Source organism: Callospermophilus lateralis, chromosome 17, assembly GCF_048772815.1.
Source record: "Callospermophilus lateralis isolate mCalLat2 chromosome 17, mCalLat2.hap1, whole genome shotgun sequence".
In the NCBI taxonomy this organism is placed as follows: Eukaryota; Metazoa; Chordata; class Mammalia; order Rodentia; family Sciuridae; genus Callospermophilus; species Callospermophilus lateralis.
Genome location: NC_135321.1, coordinates 66,326,961 through 66,346,853, shown reverse-complemented (window position 1 = coordinate 66,346,853; position 19,893 = coordinate 66,326,961). Strand labels below are relative to the sequence as shown.

The 19,893-nt window shown below is 50.1% G+C and overlaps 1 protein-coding gene across 1 annotated transcript in view; it reads left to right on the top strand.

The window, feature by feature from the left end:
* Positions 1-19,893, top strand: part of Piezo2 (piezo type mechanosensitive ion channel component 2) — a 272,462-nt gene that overhangs the window by 111,803 nt on the left and 140,766 nt on the right. The window contains exon 5 of the mRNA XM_077105628.1: positions 12,141-12,303. Coding sequence (XP_076961743.1) covers positions 12,141-12,303 — 163 coding nt within the window. The remainder of the gene's footprint in view (positions 1-12,140; positions 12,304-19,893) is intronic.

Sequence of the window (19,893 nt, the reverse complement as noted above, 5' to 3'; positions counted from 1 at the left end):
GGTCACATCTACAGTGCTGTTCAGCATTTTGGGTTTTTTTTCTCCAGGGATTTTAGGATTTGGGGATTAGTACAGGATGAGGATCCATAATCCAAAAATCTTGGGACCATATTTCAGCTTTCAGAATGGTTCAATTTTGGAATATCTGCACATACATAATGAAGTATCATGGAGCCAGGACACAATCTAAACATACCATTCATTTATGCTCTGTCAACCCAAAACCTGAAACTAATTTTATACAACATTTTAAATAATTTTATGCATGGAGCCAAGTTTCACGGTGTGGAATTTTCTACTTGTATCTGCCTGTTGGTGCTCAAAGATTTCAGATTTCGGAGCATTTAAGATTTGGGGTTTTCAGATTAGAGATGCTCAACCTTTCTTCATTCTGTTGCCTCAGTGAATTCTGGGTGGGTCTCCTTATTCTGAGATGTTCAGCCATCTTGTCCTGCCGAGGTTGTGTGGCAGGCCATGACAGAGAAGCAGATGACTCTGGACAGCCCACCACATCCTCAGCTCTACTGGTCACAGTAGATGATGACAGAACAACCAGCAGCTACCTGCTCCCGCTGGAGGAGCTGGAGACAGGCAGTGCCAGCAGACGCTGCCAAGGGCAGCGACCCTGCACCACTGCGTCCACCCCAGCAGTAGATAATCTTTCCCCTGACTTGTTATTCAGGAGCAAGTAGCATGAACAGGACAGAATCTGAGACGCCTCAGACTGGGCTTCCAGTGGCTTCCTCCTGAGGCCCGCTATTGACCTGCTTACCCAAACAGAGAGGAAATTGTTTTCACTTGGTTGTCATGAGAAATGTTTGGGTTTGGAAACTTCCCTGCACTCTGTTCTAACCAGTTAAATGTGTTTATTTAGAAATCCACATAGATAATCGAATCCCATATTGCACTGGGTGCAATTTAAGTGCATTTGCTGGTGTTTTTGCATTAGAACACTAATGGATGTGGACCGCAGCCCAGGGGGCATAGGAAACCCTCACCCTTGGAAATCTGAAACCGAATGCTTGGGCTCTGACCCAGGTTGTTGGGTGGCCACCAGTGCTTTCCAGAAAATGGGTGTTAACTTCGATGCAGTGGCAGACAGCATCGAAGCTGCTCTGTTTGGCCCACCCATTCCTGCTGGAATTTGTGGCTCTTAGGAATGCTAGAATGTTTTCTGAGTCACCCATACATTGTACCCTGTGTTACTTTTAGGGAAAGAAAAACAATAACACTACCAACAAAACCAGTTCCATTTGCTGCCAAGGGCAGATATAAACCTGTGGATCAGAGGGAAGGGTACCCATTCCTGCTGAGGCGGGCTCGTACCCTGCTCCTCTGCGGTAGGCACCCTCGTGACCAGTCCCACATCAGCGTGGAGGTGGCGACACCTGCATCCCACCAGCAGATGCACCCCTAACACCTGTGCAGGCCTCTGGTTCTGGGTGATTGCTGAGCGGCCTCACATGGTCCTTGCCTTTCTCTACCAAGGAATCCAGGAGGAGCCTGCAGCCCAGGGCACATAAGTGTCGTGAAGGTGCATGTTCTCTGAGGACCATGGATAGCCAACAGAGGTATCTCAAAAAGCAGTGGCCTCATAGAAGCGTGGCTGAGCTTATTTCTCCTAGAGATTGTCTTCTTGGGAAAGAGGGGAGGGACTATGAGATCCAAAGCCACAGAACCTTAACACATCTGTGTATCAAGAGGCCCGGGGGCCAGAATAGTGCCTGGCCCTCAGCAGACACCTGGAGAATGTTGAATGGAAGTGCCTGTCGGGTCGCATGCTAAAATGAGAAATTCACCACCGCGGCGGAAACAGCCACTGCTGGCACTCAGCCCCACCAAGTCGATCAGCTGTGATAAGTGGTGATTTCCCATACAATTCGATTAAGAGGTATTTGTTAAATAAGGCTCTCAAGCCAGCATTGAGATTGGCTTGAAGAGGGACAGGAAGCGTGACCACAGTCTTGTCTGAACTGCCCCCCTGTTCTCAGACACGCCTGTGTCCATGTGCACACGTGTGTGTGAGCTGTCAGGAGCCACGCCCAGAGGCCCCAGGTCTGGACTGAACAGGGGACCTGATGCAGGAGGCTGCAGGAGCTACGGTCATCTCGGTGAACCCAGAGAGCTAGCGTTAGATGAGCCAAGGGAGGACACTGCAGGGACAGTGACGGCAGTGAGGACAGGAGGGGTCTGGCTGACAGCCTGAGCATCCCTACGTCTGGCCAGGCTGGGGCAGGACCTGTGTCCTGCAAATAGGATGGAAACCCACACTGTGCACAGGTGCCGGCACAGATCACAGGAGCCTCGACTCACGCTGGGAATCTTGACTTTTTTACTTATGAAATTAACAAATCTTTGTTTAGGAGAAAGGCTCTCAATGACCTAGCCCTAATCCCATAAATCAAAGATTTCATAATAGGTCTTGAACTATTAAAACATAATTTCCCAGAATTTTAAGCAAAAAGATTTGCAAAAAGAAACAGTTTCCTGTGGACCTCGCATTGTTAATTTTATCCTTGCCATAAAATTTTCTGGTAGGGAAATCCCCGGGGAGAAGCAGCCAGCAAAGCAGCTTCTGTTGAAATGCTCAGCAAAGGCGGGAGGGGACCCACGGGCAGGATTTCTAGGTGCAGAGAGGTCGTGAAGCCATCCCGCCATGGGCCCCGCGTCCCGTTACTTTCAGCAGTTATGTAGCTGCAGATGCAGCTGGTTCACAATGTTCCATTTGGTATCCGACACTTGTTAGGTTGGGGTTACTGTTGCTTCTCTATTTATATTTCAGATTTGGGGCTTCTCTCTTCCTCCTGGCTGCTCCTGTGACTTTATTTTTTTATTATTATTTTTAAATTTTGTTTTGATGCCAGGGATTGAACCCAGGAGTTCTTCACCACTGAGCCACATCCCCAGCCTTTTTATATTTTATCTAGAGACAGGGTCTTGCTAAGTTGCTAAGTTCTTGAGCCTGGCTTTGCATTTGCAATCCTCCAACCTCCCAAGCCAGTGGGATGGCACTGTGCCTGACTGTGCCTTTATCTTATCCATCTTGTGCTGCCTTAGCTCAGAGGCGTCCCACCTCACCTCCGTGTCTCAGTGTCTGTCTTCTCCCGCCCTCCTCTTTCCTCTCCTCCTCTTTTTCCTCTCCCTCCTCCCCCACACCCCTCTCCTCCTCTCCTCTCCTCTCTCTCTCTCTTTCTCTGTCTGGTTGAATTTATATCTACTAAAGGGCCACGGAGTTCAGTTGACAAATACATGGTCACGTGACCACCACCACAATCAGAACATACAGAATGTTTTTCACCCCCAAGTCTCCTCCCTCCCCACCACTAGCAGCCACCACTGTGGCTTTGGCGTTTTCAGATTGCCCGTGATGGAACTGTGGCTTCAGTGCCCCTCTGTGCCTGGTCTCTTTCACAGAGCAGGACCATTTAGAGGTGTCCACGGAGCCACATGCGGCCATGCTTAATTCCCTTGGATTGCAGCAGTATCACATTGTGTCCTTGACAGTCACCTGTGGTCAGTGGTGGATGGTGGGGCTGCCCTCTGTTGGGTGACTGTGAAGGAAGCTGCCGTGAACATTTGCGCACAGGTCTCAGAGTGGAGGTCACACATTTGCCCCTCTCACTCCTGAGGTCTCTTCACAGGCTGTTCCACTTCCAGCCCATCTGCCAGTCAGTCAGTCTTGCTTTCCTCTAAATGCTTGCTGAGGACTCCCTTAAACCCAAACCACATTTCACCTGCATGGGAAAGTACATTTAATGATATTTTCAGCCACTCGATTTGTGGTGTGAACCCTTACACTATAATTTATGCTTCACAATTTTATATTTTTTGTTTCTTGGATTTGCTTAATATAGAGTGCACCTTTTATTTTATTTTATTTTTCATTTTTAGTTTTTGTAATGCTGGGGATTGAACACAGGGCCTTGCACGTATCAGGCAAGCTCTGTACCCCTGCGCTGCTCCCCAGTCCCTTTCCTTTTTGACACATAACTACACAAATCAGCTGTGATATGTTGATTCCTATTTGGGTTATGCAGTGATCAACTCAGGTGATCCATACTGCAAACATTCATTACTTCTTTGTATCAAAACACCCTCTCTCTACCTATTTTGAAAACCTAGAGTTCTGTGGCTGTGGTCACCCTGCTCAGTGCTGAGCTGTGGCCACTGTACTGTGAACAGAGCAGCAGAGTGTTCCTGTCTGCCTGAACCCTGATGCCACCAGAAGCCCTGCTCTTGTAGCCACTGTCCTGTTCATCCCCAGGAGATGGGCATTGGGAGTCCACAGGCTGAGGTCATGCAGGATCTGTCCTTCTATACTGGTCCATATCACTTAACTTAGTGTCCTTCAGGCTCACCCACACTGCTTCTGCCAATAATAGGATTTCTTTCTTTTTGATGCCGGCATGCAGTTCCATGGTGTGTGGCCATGAAGTTCCCTTCATCCTCCACCGTGGTGAGAGCTGGCTGATGTCCTGGCTCGGCCACTGTGGAAGGTGCTGTAAGAAGGTGAGGTGCAGACACCTCCTGGCATCCGATTCCACTTCCTTTGGACGTGTACCGCATGTGAGGGTGTGGGGTCCCGAGGTGGTTCCATCTTTAGTTTTTCCATGTTATGTTCCATGACAAGGCCCAGAGATGCTGTGTCCCTTGCAATCTCTCCAGCAGGGCATGCGTGCAACCTTTTTCATCTTTAGACAGTTAAAAATTTGGTGATTCTTTTCACTCATTTAATTAACATTTTATTTCTGGAAGCCTTGTGATCTTTCCTTACAGCTGATCACCCGTTGATTGACGTAAGGGACTCAGTTTAGGCACTGAGAGCTCTCCTGCTGCCTCCGGATGGAAATGCTCTGAAAACCCAACATTTAGCCTTGCTGTCCATGGCAAACCCGACCTGACCTGAGTCACCCTGCAGGAGGAGGAGGCCACGCCGGCCAGTGTACAACATCCAGGGGTGTGTGTGATAGGGCCACTGCCTGGGTGCTGCCTCCTGGTGTTACATCAGGTCTGTAGGGTGTGCCATCCCGACATGGGGGATGTGCAGACCTGTAGGTACACTTGGCTCCAGGAGGTCAGGCACAGGATTTGTAGTATCTGCATCTTGGCCTTACACAAATGCCCTACCTGCTTAAGACAGAAGAGTTTTGCTAGAGAATGGTTTATTTTACTGTGACTACACTAAGAAATGTCTTCTATGTCATGATCCAGTACAGAACAAACTTAGTCACAAAATCTCAAAAAAAAAAAAAACATTTCTCTTATCATCTGACACACACTGACATTTTTTCCACTTTTTTTCTACTAAATTTCAGAAAAAAATGAAATGCTGATTGGGGCACACTCAATTTATTTTGTAGTTAACCAGTCATGACCAATTCATGAGCTGGGAGGGTAATGCCCAGCAGGGGGCGCTGTAGGAAAGAAGGCAAATGAAGTCTATTTCTGTTGAAGCCTCCTGCGACATACCCTTCCCCACAAAGGTGACGATGCTGTTGTTTCAGGACATTTGTAGACTGAGCCTCATGGGCACATTGAAGCTGCTCCGTCTCAGAAACGTGTGCTGTGGGTTAGATTCCTAATCCTCATGCTTTGGATCAATAGGCCACCTCCTCCTGGACACTGTGTCCTCCGCCAAAATGGAATAAATCTGCCACGTCCACAATGTGGGCTGTAGTTCAGCAGAGAGTTCACTGCCCGCTTCTGCAGTCCTTCACGAGTGTTTGCAGCCAGTTCAAGACTCACATGAAGAGCTTCGTGCGACTCCAAGTGGCTCAGGGGGATTAGAGTGGCTGAGAATGTAATCCAGGAGTGGGCTGCGCCCCCGTGGGCAGTGCTGGGAGTGAAGGCCTCTGGGGATGAGGGAGACTCCCTGGCCACCCAGCAGTTGAGAGAGACCTTGGAAAGCTCTTCCTCGGGATGGCTACCACTTCTGTGGGGCCGTGGGCAAGCCGTCACCCCAGGCCAGGTCTCGGGGCAGGGCTGGCATGCAGTGGAGGGACTGAGGCGGAAGGAGCCTGCCCACACCTCTGGGTTGTTCGTCCCTGCGTCCTGCTGTGCCGAGACCTGCGGAGACCTGAGACAGCCCTGCTGCTCACTGCTCTGACGTCCCTCACAGGAGACTCTGCCCACTTCTAGCTCAGAGCTAGAATGGACCAGGATCATACAGCACCCACCCAGAGCCTAGAAGTTTCCTCTAAAACACAGATGACCATTCTGTATATCTTTAACTGCCATCTCCCCCCCCAAAAAAAGTGCAAATAAATCTTCAAATCTGCAAAGATGTTATTGTCACATTTTATACTTTAGAGGATCAAATCTGTGGTCCAAAGCCTTAAAATAATTTCAGCATCAAAACCAAAAATGTCTCCATCTAATCTCATCACAACCCTCCTACTTCTGTTGAATGGTGCAGATTAATCTGCTGCTGTTCTTCTCTTTGAACATTCTGCTCAGTGTTTCTGCACTCAGTAAACAAGTCACCGAGCTGGGCAGTGAGGAAGTGCTGATAGGACTTGGGGAGCCTCGTACATCATGGATAAAAGCTCCTGTGCACCCCTGAGCCCCCTGCATGTGTTCTCATCTCTCCCATCTTCTCTGCTCAGGCTTCCTCTTGCAGGAATTCATAAAGACCCTTCCCTTCTCTCCTGTCTTTCCACTTTCTCTTTTCTTCTTTTCCCATCAAATGTGCATGCAGTGTGCCTGGCCCCCACGGAAGCTGGTTGCTGGGGTGGTGCTGCAGGGAGGTATCACTGAAGGGTTCTGGGTGTGAGCGTGGCTCCTGCAGGTGGGCAAGGACGGTGGAACAGATAACTGATATCACTAAATATGTGAAAGATCACAGGAGCCAGGGTTCTCATGACTAGAACAGAGACTCATAAACATGGAAGGCAGAGGCGAGAAAGGCGGAGGCATGAAACTGAAGCTGAAGTGTCAGGATGAACACATGAGGTCTTTAAAACACACAGACACAGAAAGACGTGGGAACAGCTGTAAATGTGCATTTGCATCTGTGCCTCCCCTTGTCTGTAGCGATAAGGCCTGCAGACAGTGGTGGCCTGGTAGCAGTGCCCACTGCAGGTGCCTGGACCTCAGTGCCAGCCCCGAGCACCTCACTCAGCTCAGGGAAAGCAGGGATTCTTCGAGAAACGGGGCCCAGAGAGGACAAGGACTGGGATCTGAGAAGGGCCTGAAAATTTGCTGAAGGAGTCGGGTGTGCTCAGTGGTGACGGGAGTCGCCTCAAGGGGCTCTCATTGCTAGAGGGCAACTCGAGCATCAGAATAAACAGCAATTAATTCGAAACACAACCCAACAAAACAGGGAATCAGGGGTCCACGTTGATTGTGATTAGATAAGTAATTGACTAATTGGAGGCAAGGGGGAAGTGTCCCCTTGCAGCACAACACAGTCAATAATGGTGGCCTTACTTGATCACCACTGGGCGGCTCTCGCATGGTAATTAGAGCAGACAGCAGTTGTCCCTGAAGGGTGGTAGGAGGCGGTTTGACAGGGAATAGGACATGCTGTCTCTACAAGATGCAAATACAACCAGGAAACGTTGCCTCCAGCAGAGAAGGCCGGCAACACCGGCTCACCAAGTAGCAAGGAAGGTCTGAATCTGAATCGTGCATGTGGCATGTGGCACTGGAGGGACACAGCGCTGCCTGTGAGCCTTGTGCTCCATCGGGGGTCTTCTAGTCCAAAGTCCATGCTGATTTCTTTGTTACCTTCTAGTAGTGACCCAGAAAACTCCTTGCTGTCTGCAGACTCGGCGTTTATGAAGAGTGTACTTGTAGCCCTCTCCCGCAGCTACTCACTGGGGAGCTTATTTTCTTCTCAGCAAAATTAATTTAAGTTCATTTTTCTCAAGCTTTTCAATGCAAGCAAGAGGCACCGTCCAGTATGTGTTGATGGCCAGGGTGGAGGAAGGGGGAGATGTCTGGCTGTTGGTAGTGTTGTCCTTGTGACCCCACCTCCCCTGAGCCTGCTGTCACAGGGAGCGGTGTGGCCGATGCCATCTTTCGTTTGGGAGGAAGCCTCTCCAGAATGTGCTCCGCTTTCCTGAAGGTTATGATGGAGTCGATGCCTTTGCTATGCCTAAGAGATTTGGGAACTTCAAACAATGATCTACGGGAATTGTGCTAGTTGAGGGAGAAATGAGTGAAATATCCTCTGTAGACTCGGATAAAGTAAGCAAGGAAAAGGCCACGCCCTGTGGCTCTGTTCAGCCCAGCAGGACAGGGAGTCAACCCAGTCCCTCAGTGGAGGGAAGAGAAGGTGACGGTGTGTCCAGGCACAATGGAATACTATTCAGTCTTGGAAAAGATGGAAATCCTAACATGTGTGACCCCATGGACGGAACTGGAGAACACTACTCTGAGTGAGACAAGCTGGGCTCAGGAAGGCACGGGCTGCACATTCTCACAGGCAGAACCTCAAACAATTGAACTCATCCAGGCAGAGAAGCGTTGGGCCGCTGCCTTTGTCTCGTTGTTTTTGATAAGCAAGAAGAGAATATTTCTGAGAGGAGTTCAGAGCAAAGAGGGCCATCATGGCTGTCCTTTGGTGAATTTTGTCATGGTCACAAAATCAGTACCAGGGCATGGAGAAGGTGTAGAAAGGAGAGGCCAGTGGATTCAGCAGATGACCTGTCCTTTACACGAACGTCTTGGTCAAATAAGTTTGGGAAATAGAAGTGTAAATAAATTCAGCTGAACTGCTAGACCCAGGGATGCTCAAGCCTTTTAGTATGATTGCATGCAATGTGAGTTTCTAACACCTATTTGACCAAAGATTTTTTGGTTTTGTTTTAATGCTCAGCACTTCTGAGGACTAACATTCTGAAGAAGGTGCTTTATTAAATCATGGTCTAAACAACAGAGAAGGAAACTTTTTTGATGGCCTCTGGATGACACATCACTTAGATTATGACCTGTGTAGTGTGCATCACTTTCATTAGAGTCTTCTGCGAGGCAGTGTTACCAACGCCCTGCTTGGTGAACTTAGCAAGCCCAGTTCATAGTTTCGTACCTCTGCAACTGACAGACTCCATTCCAAATGGGAATCCGAGCCAGCCATGAACTCTGGCACAGCAGGTGGAATGGTTGCTTTTGCAACTAACTTCATTTACTCCTTAACATTCGTGTGCTGTGAAATGTCTCTTTGGGGATCAAGAAGCACAAAGCAGAGACAGTTATTCAAAGCCACTGCCTATAAATCCAGAACTCAATGCAGTCGGCAGGCGGGGAAGGTCAGGCTAGGCATCTGCAACTGAGCTGTGGTGCAGGAAGCTGCCAAGGCCACAGCTGGAGCCCTGGTACCTTTCTCTCAGAACCTCCTACCCACCTTGGCTTGGCAGGTGCCTTTTGCGAAGTCTGGTCAACTTGTTTTCCATGAAAGGTATGAAAGTCTATTGCCAAAAACCCAGGGGAGCAGCACCAGGGGCCTCTCACTTCGGCCCCACAGGGTCAGCCAGAGCCTGGCCTGTGTTCTCTAGTCTCTTTCCTTGACCCCCCCCCCCTTTTCTTCTCATTCTAATGACTGCAATTCATTTGCTCTGCGTGATCACCTTAGGCCGACTTTAAAGGTGCACAATGAACGTCTGTGTTCTTCCTGTGACAAAATCTATCATCAGATTTCATTATTATGAATTCAGTTTGGATGAAGCTTTCTGAATTGGATCCTCTTACTCTTGTCTCAAATGAAAGGAATTTGCTATTAAAAAAAAAAAAACTGATACATGGTGTTTATTTATGAAGCGCTTGGAGCCATCTGTAGAACTGGAGCTTTGCGAGACTGTGCAGCCCCTCTTTTATTCAAGCAGCCAGTTGGACTGTCCTGGAGATTGATTCCTAAGAGACGCTAGACCAGAAAGCCCTTTGTTGAGTTAGACTGGACTGTTGTGTCCTGCATTATACGGGAAGCAGTCTGTGGGGTGAGGACTCTGACCCTGAGCACAGTGATGCGTGACAACCCCCCAGGATGCAAAAATGCTGGGGAAACACCAGTGAAACCCCTTCCAAAACAACAAGGGTGCACTTGGCTTTGTTCCCTCTGAGCACAGGCGCGTGGGCAGCCTGGAGGTGGGGAGCAGTGGGCCTAGAGGAGAAGGCCTCACTAGCCTGCAGGCAGGGCAGTTGTGTCCTCTGTCTGTGGGACTCTTAGAGCTCGGGCTGCTTTGGGTGCAGAGGGGGGACAATTCCACCCAGCTGAGTGTGGCGGTGGCTGATTCAATAGTGTGTGCAAAGCTCTGGGTACACAGGAAGGGCTCATGTTCCAAAAAGTATCAACATTCTTTACCAAGATGTGAACGATGATAAAAGTATTCTCGATGAGGGTCCTCACAGTGTACAACACACACAATATAAAAGGATGCTGTGCACAGTCACAGGGTGAATAGGAATATGCACAGTCAGCTGCTTTCTAGGTTCTGCATCTGCAGATCCACCGCTCGCAGATGGTAAACTCCTGGGAAACAGCTGCGAATGTGCTGAGCATGTGCAAGTCTTGTTGTCATGGTGTCATGCCCTGACAACACAGGACGGCAGGGGTGCGTGTGACGTTGACACTGGATCAGGTGACATAAGCAGTCTGGAGGTAGCATACGGCACACAGGAGGATGCGCACAGGTCACAGGGAACCTGTGCCATTGTGAGAAGGACCCAGATGTCAGAGGATGGGTCCTGGGACCAAGCCCCGCCCACTGCGTATGTATACACCCAACCTGATGAATGTCCCTGGCTCTTCCTTCCTGTCCCTGGACAAGTCTTACCTGTGGTAAACACTTCTCCAGAGACTTAAGCCCCTGGGAGGTTGCGCTCCTCTCACCTCCAGAAGCTCCGTCACTGGCACAGACCTCAGCTCGGCCTGTGTCTTCCCTGTTGTGAGCTCACTCTGCAGACCAGGGCTGCGGGACTTCCCCTCATATCACTAGCTACTTCACTGGCTTTTCCTTGCCAGGATTTATTTCCTATTTCATGGGTGAACAGAGGAAATGTCAGCAACCACTCTCCACGTTTAGCAGTGAGCACTGTGCTGCTAGCCCTGCAGGCCTGTCAGTGCTGGGTGCCCAGTCGCTCAGGACAGTGGCAGCCCTGTGGGTGATGGAGGAGCACAGCTGCAGGGAGCTGGCTGGCCTGTCGTGGGCCGTGGCTGTGAGTTCTGGTGACCCACGCTCACGGCACGGGGAGCTCTGCCAGCACAGTTGGGTGGAGGTGGTGCCTGTTGGGCCTCTGTGCCAGGACATGCCTAGGATCACAGCAGCCTTGGGTCACAGGCAGCGTCTGGATTTCCTTCCCATGGAGCCTTCCTCCCTGTCCAGCGGAGGCCCCTCCTCGGCCTCTTGGCTGGTGCAGCCCGCTGCTCCACATTTGTTTCCAGGTCTCATAACAGCAGATGCCAAGTCTGAAGGTGATCTGAAGGTCAATGATACTGCTCTTCTCAACGCCTTGGTGTCGGTGGAAATGCGTGTCATATTTTGCTGTGACTTTCCATATTCGCTTTGCATACGTAGGCATTCACCTCTCTTAAAGGCATGAGCTGGACGGCACAAGGAAGGCAGACAGACACTCAGTGTCCACTAGCCACAACCCCAGTCTTTTGATTCTCGGTTCAGCATTTCTCCTCCTAACATCAGAGAAGAAACTTGGTGGATCAATTTCTGTGGAACTGAATGGGAGACAGATCAACCCAGTATGCAAAATAATGAAGAGGTCCCAGACCTGAAAAGAGCTTTGACATTTCCTCTGCTTTCTCGTCTAGCTTTCACCTACATTTATAATAAAATACCTTCTAGCTGCCAATTTATCTTCAGTTTTTAACTGCTTTAGCTAGATTGCAGACAGCTGTATTTGAACCAGACATCTGGTTTATTTACTAAAATATATTCATTAGCATGTTTTAGAAGTGATCACTGCTTAGAGTTCTCCATAATATTTTTGAAACTCCTGTAAAATGCTGGACTCCCCCTGAACCTTAGATTTGTATAAGACCCTGAGATCAATGAAAAGCCTTCTGATACCTACTAGGCAGAAACAGCATATTTTATCTTAAATCATTGAGAGTACTGGGACGTATTATAAGATGGTCAACCATACAAATAAGGAAACGACTAAACTTCCTCCCTTTCTTCCCTCCCTAGCTTGAAGGGAGCCGACGCTGGCAACGGGATCCGCGTGTTCGTGCCTGACATCGGGATGTTCATCGCCAGCCTGACTATCTGGCTCGTCTGCAGAAACATCGTTCAGAAACCAGTGACAGAAGAAGCAGCACAATATAACCTGGAGTTTGAAAATGAAGAACTGGTAAATCTGACTATGTGTGCCTTCCCTCCTGGGCCCCAGGGCCTTGCCCCTTGATAGTTGTGGCACTGTAATAGCTCCCTGTGCAGAGCCCAGTGACTGACAGAGCACGCACGTGGCCAAGCCCTAACAGTCCCTCCACAAAGCCACCTGGGTGGCCCGCTGGGCACACCTCTCTTCCATAGCTGAGCCACATGGAGACAGGTGGGGACGTGAGTGCTCACTCTTCCTGAGGAGCTCCATGGGAAAGGCCAGCTTGAGAGAGCCCCAGCTGTCATCTGACGCTAAGGCAGATGGTAACCTCGTGAAGCTGCATTGGGTCCACATGATATGAGCCGCTGGGTCTGGAGATCTTGGTATCTGGAAAAGCAGTAACACGGGTAGTTTCTGGAGGAAAAGATTCACTCCCCCTTGAGGGGAAACTTCCACTGGGCACCTCACCCTCCAAGACAGTTATGTTGACGCGGCTGTTGGTCAAGTTATTTTAAAACATTCTGGAGGGGGAAAAGATACTTTTAGAGAAGCATGAGAACTGAAAAACAGATAAGGTAGACATAAAGAGTGAACTGTACGTCACCAGCTCAGCTCGTGCCCAGGGCTCAGGGGTTGCTCCCGGACCAGGAGGTATGCGGGAGTCTGTCAGCCGCCTCTCGTGCTGTCCCCTGACCTGCTCCAGCAGGCGCGCCTGATGGCTGCCTCGGCTCTGCAGGTTCAGGTGGCATCAATGTCAAAAGTCATTCATTTAGTAACAGAAAGATGAGATTTACGAATTTAAAAGTCACTCAAATATATTTGATTTGGACATTTGACCCAAGATACAACTACCAAATGTTTTAAGTTGAACTTGTAAAGCTGAACTTACTAATGTTGAGAATGGTCACCTCTGTGCCTCAAAGGAGGCTGACCAGAATGCAGCTGTCGCCCCAGTGCCCTGCAGGTGGAGATGTGCCTTCACACCGAGTGTCCGGTTCCCCCTTCAAAGGCAAGAAGGGTACAGGGTGCAGGAAACAGCGTCAGCCGAGCTGCTGCTAGCAGCGTTTTGCATTCGAGGCTATAGCCCTGAAAACAGATAAAACTGTGAACATTATTTTTCTTCTTGTTCACCTCACAGTTTTAAGACAGGGAACTTAAATTTTCATATTCTAATTCATATCCTAATTTTATTTTATGATATTTAGAGTTTTGAAAAGATTCTGCTTAAAATAATCATTACCAAAATTTGTCCCATGTGTTGTGGATGGAAACCCATTAATTAGCTCAAGTTTTGTAAGCTCATGACATTTACATCATTATTATTTATAAGGTGTGATTGTTTTTCGATTATCCTCTTCTTGTGGATGGAGGTAGAGGATAACTACTGACAACTGGGTGGACTTTGAAGTCAGAGATGGAAGCGAAAGCTGTGTGGTTGGGAAGACTGTCCACACTCTTCACTAGACTGAGTTAATAGGTCAGAGGCGCAGCTCAGAGGTGAGCATGTGCTTAGTATGCATGAGACCCAGGGATAAATCCCCTGCACCAAAAAACAAAACAAAACAAAAACCCCAAGGAATTAGTAGTGATGCATCACATAGCAGTCGTGAGAACAAAGTAACCATAAAATCCACGCGATGCCTGGGTGCCTGCTCATAAGTTGCTTCTTCCTCCCTTCCATACCCTTCTCCAGCTTGAGGGGGAGCAATTTCAAAGCCAGGGTCCTCTCAGAATTCTAGACACTTATGTTGGACAGTGTGTTTGTGTTTCTCTCCCAGAGAACCCCTTCTCGCCACTCGTGACACATAAACGTGAACAGACGGCGGAGGTTCTCATGAAAAGAGCTTGTGTCTGATGGTCAGGGTCTGACAGCTGGGGAAGTGAGATCACGGGCACCAGTTCTAAAATCATGCTTCTTTCTCCAGGACACTTCCTTTTCGTGTTTAGACTAGTGGGAGCTCTGTGCCATCTGAAATTTGTATAAGTTTCTAAGCCTTACACATCATGAACCCTGTTATTTAAAGATAATGATATAAATTCTCTAAGTATCTCATTCCAGGCTTTGAAAATGCTAAACGTGATTGTCAGGTTGTTTCCCTTCTTGGTTGATTTACATATTAAGGTCCATTCTCTTAGCATCTTCCATCCGCAGGGATCCCAGGAGGAAGAGGGTGGTGGGTGAAGCCTCCAAGTTCAGTCTACAAGGAAAGATTTCTTACTTTGGCAATCTGGGCTTCAGTCTGAAAGGAACAGGGTCACACAGCCAAAATCCGCAGCTGAATTTATTTTATTTTTGAAGGGCCCAACGTACTTCCTGCTGCTTATAAATCTTGGCTTTTGCTCTCCAGAATGTTTGGGTTTCGAGGATACCAAAAGACTAGTGTTTGCTGGCATTGCTGCTTCTTTCATTTATCTCGATGGAGAAATGGCGAAGTCCATCTCCTGGTGCCAGGGAGAATTCTTCTCAAGTGCAGCATCCATTAATGTAGCAACTAATCCCTGAGGAAGACTCATGGGTCTCTGTGGATTTGATGATGAGACTGCTTGCTCTCTTAAGGTGTTAACATTCTGCCCACCAATGACCCCATCGAGGTTAACATGAGCCCTGTCCACCCAGTCACCAGAGCCAGACACCTGATATAACCCTGGCTTCCCTGGGCCCCTTGTCCGTCACATCAGCAAATCCTTTGTCTCCACCTCCAAGTGCTGTCTGCATCCAGGGCCCCCACTGCCATAGTTGCCGCCAGCAGCCACCGGCTCTCAACTGGACCCAGAAGACCCTCCAGATGGGGGTCCCTCTGCAGCTTCTGTTCTCACCCCATCCGTGGAGACGACACACAGCAGCTGTTCCTATAAAGTTGAGGATGAAATCATGGAGAAGATATTTCTTTGGATTTCCACTAAACCAGAATAAAACGCAGGCTCCTGATCCCAACGTGGCTTTGCAGGGCCTGGCCATGTCCTGCCCTCTCCTTCCCTGACCATGCAGACAGGACCCTTCCTCCCCATCTTTCCTCCCCCATGAGGCCTGCCCCAGCCACCTTCCAAAGTGGGCTTCCTGGGCAGGGCCTGCGTGTTCATGATCAGAGCCTGTAGTGCTCGCCCGTGTTGTCTGTTACTCATTTCTGGTGTCCCCCAGTGGCCACAGGCTCTAGGAGGGCAAGGCTCTGCCTGTCTGGACCTCTGTTGTATCCCAGAATATGGCGGGATCCTGAGGACCACGAGCCTGGTAGTGTCTGTGCACTCTTTGGGCACTGACTGCATGTAATGGGTACACAGGGCAGTCCATGCAGAAAACCAAAGGCAGCACAGGAGGGCAAGCCTCGGGCAGCACGGCTGCAGGGATGAGTGTCCCCAACCCCAGAAGTCTCCATGGAGCCAGAGTGGAGCCACCAAACCACCCCCGGGGCCAGTCTGTCCACACTGGGCCTGAAGAAGAGGTGCTTGTTACATAAGGGTACTTTTAACTTACTCCGTTCCTTTTCCTGAGGTCCTACTGTGCACCAGATGGTCTAAATATCTAACAGCAGTTAGTTTTTGGTTTTGGTGTTTTGTTGTTGTTGTTTTGGGGGAATTATGTAGTTTTTGTTTGTTTTTTCTTTTTTCTTTTTGCTTTGCTTTGCTCACCAAGAATATTTTTCTTCCTTATCATTTAATAATCCCGTCTATTTTAGGAATGATTGGAACAGGGCATCCAAAATTCCTGCAGTCAGGTGGGCTCAGGACCTGACATTTGCATTTTATAAAGCTAATATACTGGCATCCCCGATCAATGGATGTGCCATGAAGAATTCTTTGTCTTTCCCTTGGACCCAGCACAGGGCCTGGAGCAGAGCGGGGCTCGGGAGCAGGTGCCGAATGGCGGGATGGATGGGGCAGGCAGTCAGGCTGCTGATCCCTGCTCTGCCCAACCTTTTCACCCCAGTTTGTCATTGTTGTCTTGGGACTTTTTGTTTGTTTGTATTGCGGTGCTGGGGCTTGAGGGTCCACGCAAAGACTCCACCACCGAGCCACATCCCCAGCCCCCTCTGACACCTTCATAACAGAGACTTAGAGAGGTTGGTTTTCTTTGTATCTTGATCCATCACAGGTAATCTCATGGGTCCTGTGTCTTTCAGGAAGCTTTGGAGCACCAGCCAGGCTTGTGCCCCCCACTCCTAGAGCAAGTACCAGGCATGTCGTCTAGAAGAGTCAAATTTAGCTGTTTCCTAGGAAAGAAAGGGTAGCGCAGGGCTAGCACACCATGAGTGTGCATGTGTGTGCTCATATTCACGTGTGCATGTGTATGCATTATGTGTGCATGCGTGTGCATTGTGTGCATGTGTATGCATGTGTGTGCATTGTGTGTGCATTGTGTGTGCATGTGTGTGCGTGTGTGCATTGTGTTCATGTGTATGTCTGTGTGCATTTTTGTGTGTGTGCATTGTGGGCGAATGTGTGTGTATGTATGTGCACGTGTGCATGCATGTGCGTGTGTGCATGTGTGCAATGTGTGTGCATGTGTGTGCATGTGTGAATGCTGCTTTGGTTTTATGCTTTTCTATTGGGTGATTTTCTTTTTAAATCTCAAAGCAAAATCCCTTTAATGTGAATGGTCACTGTCACTTGGCTGGTATCCTTTGCTGTTCATTTGCTTCTCACATGATGTTCAGATGACTCCTAAGGACAGGTGCCTTCTTACTTGGCCACCTAACTGGGGAGTTTTTAGACGTTCCAGCACAGGGCCAGAACAAGCCCAGGGAGAGGCCATCTGTGCTGGCACTGCCAGGTCCCCTGTGCTGTCCTGCCTGGTTCCTGCCCCCCAGCCTCTTGTTAAGCCCATTGCTCTCCAGGCGGTGGGAACCCACACATCCACACACTCCCTTTCCCAGATGACCTGGGAGTGCTTTAAATTGCTTTCGTGATTTTGGAAAACAATCTTCCCAAAGCCAGTCTAGCAGGGAATAAGCCCTCACATTGGGCTTGGTGACATTCGCGATACCCCACACCAGTCCACTTCCTCCTTTGCCTTCTCACCTCTAAGGGATTCTGGAGAAAATGTCTGTTCCTTACAGTGAATCATAGCATGTTTGCTCCCTGCCTCGGGCTCTCTGTAGGATCAGTTGTCAACATGTCACAAGGCACACTGCATGAAAAACTAGTGACACTGCAGAAACACGCTCCCTTTGCCTCTGACTTTAGACTCCTGGGTGTGACTTCAATAAATTCCTGTGAAAGTGTTTTAAAAACTGATTTCTCACCACAAATAATAGGAACAAGTTTCCATTGCCCAAAAGCTCTGGTCTGGGGTCTGAGCTTGACTGGACCCCAACAAGGTTCCAAAGAGAAATGTCCTCAATATATTTTTCAAAATAAAAGAGGTCTGCAGAGATGTGACTCCAACAGAATACCTTGGCATTGCGCCACCCCAGTGGGACCCAGTGCTGAAGCCACACCCCAGCGCCAGTGCCTACCACAAGTAGGGGCTCCACGTATGGTGGCTACAGCTCTGTGGGGCACCATGTTCTGTGCACCAAGACAAGGACTAGACACCTCTCACCCCAGGAGGCTGCCCACCCACCACAGCCCAGCCCAAGGGCTTCTAATCAGCTCCACACAGAGAAGACAGAGCTGCCTGTGGGACCACACCTCCACGTCCCCCACCCTTCCATGTGTCAGTCAGTCTGGATTGGAATAAACCCTGAGGATCATCTGGGGACCACCAGGAGGTCAGGCTGCCAGGTTCAACCTTGGACTTACTAAATCAGAAATTCTGAGGGTGAATTCAGGGCATGAGTGATTCTGAGGCTGCTGCCGTTCAAATCACCTCAGTTCTTTGCTGTATCTTAATGGACAGACACCAGTTGCGTATTCATGGTGCACTGTGCTGTTTGGGTTCCTGTAGACACGTAGAATGACCAACTCAGGGTCCTCAGCACATTAATTTCCTCAAATTCCTGCTATTTCCATGTGTTGTGAGCATTTAAAATCCCTTTCACCTATCTGGGAGTACACCTGCTCTTCACCTGGTCAGCAGGCTCTGCAGGAGGTCAACAGAGCCGTCCCTGCACCTGGCCCTGGCCCCTTGCCACCCACCCCCACCCCGCAGCCCAGCTCTGCCTTGGCCCTGCTCTTGCGGGTTCAGGCCCTGTGGGTCTGTCTTCCTGGGCCTGGTTCACTTCACTTGGCCTCAGCTCCCTAGGTCCCTCCTTGCCGGTGTCAGGATTTCCTGTGGGAATCAGCATCTTTTAAAGAGGGAGGTAAAGGACTAAAACGTCTTTAAATGCACATTAGGTTTTAACATGGACAGTGATTCCCTGGGATGTTTCTGTGGCTTGTAGTGCCCTGGAGGGCTCACTTTGTCTTCGCCCAGGCACCCCGGAACCAGGGGCTGGGGGGCTGTTTACAACTGCAGCTCACCCAGCTCCCAGGCCAGGTGCAATCTGGACTCTGCCTGTTGGTAAACAATCCAGAGGGAGCCCTGCCCTGCTGGCCCTGCTGAGGCTGCAGCAGATGACCAAGGGGACAAGCCTGCCTGTCAGGAGCCAGCCCCGCCGGCCAGGCCAGTGGGTTCGCAGCCCACCCCACCTCCCTCGCCCACTCAGCTTAGCCGGCTCAGAAAGCATTTCCAGCCGAGGGCCCCAGGGGTTCTGGTGTAAAATGCTGCAGGGCCTCACGTGCAGCAGTGTGTTTATGACAGCCAGCAGCCGTCCTGCCTGGAGAGGTCAGGGGAGCCGTTTGTACAAGCTCGGAAAGGCTGCCGGAGCACATTGCCGCTTGATTTAATCTACATCCGCAGCCATTGCATAATTGAATAGTAAGTCATCTGTCACAGTCGTCACCGGTGCATTTCTGTGTCCCAGGCAGGCCTCACGGCCATCCCCTCCTTCAGTGCAGTGTAAAGGCGCAGGCCGAGCTCCTTCCTGGATGGATGGTTTCCGTGCCCACTCACTGAGAGTAAGGAGGGTAGGCCACGGATGCCCGCCTGTGCCAGGGTGACCTGGGGTGGCCTCCAGGGCTGTGCTGGAGGAGGACCCTGGTCTTCCTGTCCTCCAGGAGCTGGAGTAGGCCGACAGGAAGGGGCCTGAGGCTGGGCCTGCGGCTAATCAAGGATGCCAGCCACGGCATGTGGGCAAGCAAGGAGAACCACTGGGTTCTGTTCCCCAGGGGTCCCTGCCTTGATGCTGAGGCCAAGGGAGGGGCTGCAGGCGGGCAGCAGCAGAGAGGTGACCATCTCTGTCCCCAGCTCAGGTACTATCAGAGCCCCACATAAGACCCACTCACCCTCCAGTGAGTCCCAAACAGGCCTCTGCAGTTCCTGCTGCCCCAAATACTGCCAACTGCTGCTCTGGCTGCCTGCTGGACTCTGCCACCAGAGCACCTGGAGGGATCTGGGGTGGGATTCCCAGCCCAGGCTTGCCCCCAAGCCTCCAGCCTGCTTCCCCGTCCTCTGCCACCAATAAAGACAAGCACAGGAACAACCTTTGTCCCCCCGCCCCCCCCGTCTCTCTGACCCCCACGGCAGAGTCACTGCTACTCCTGCCGACTGGACCTCTAACACCTGTGCCACAGACACGCCCCTCCCTCCTCCCCTGACCACAGCAGGGCTGCCAGCTGCTGTCTCCCCTCTGCTTATTCCCC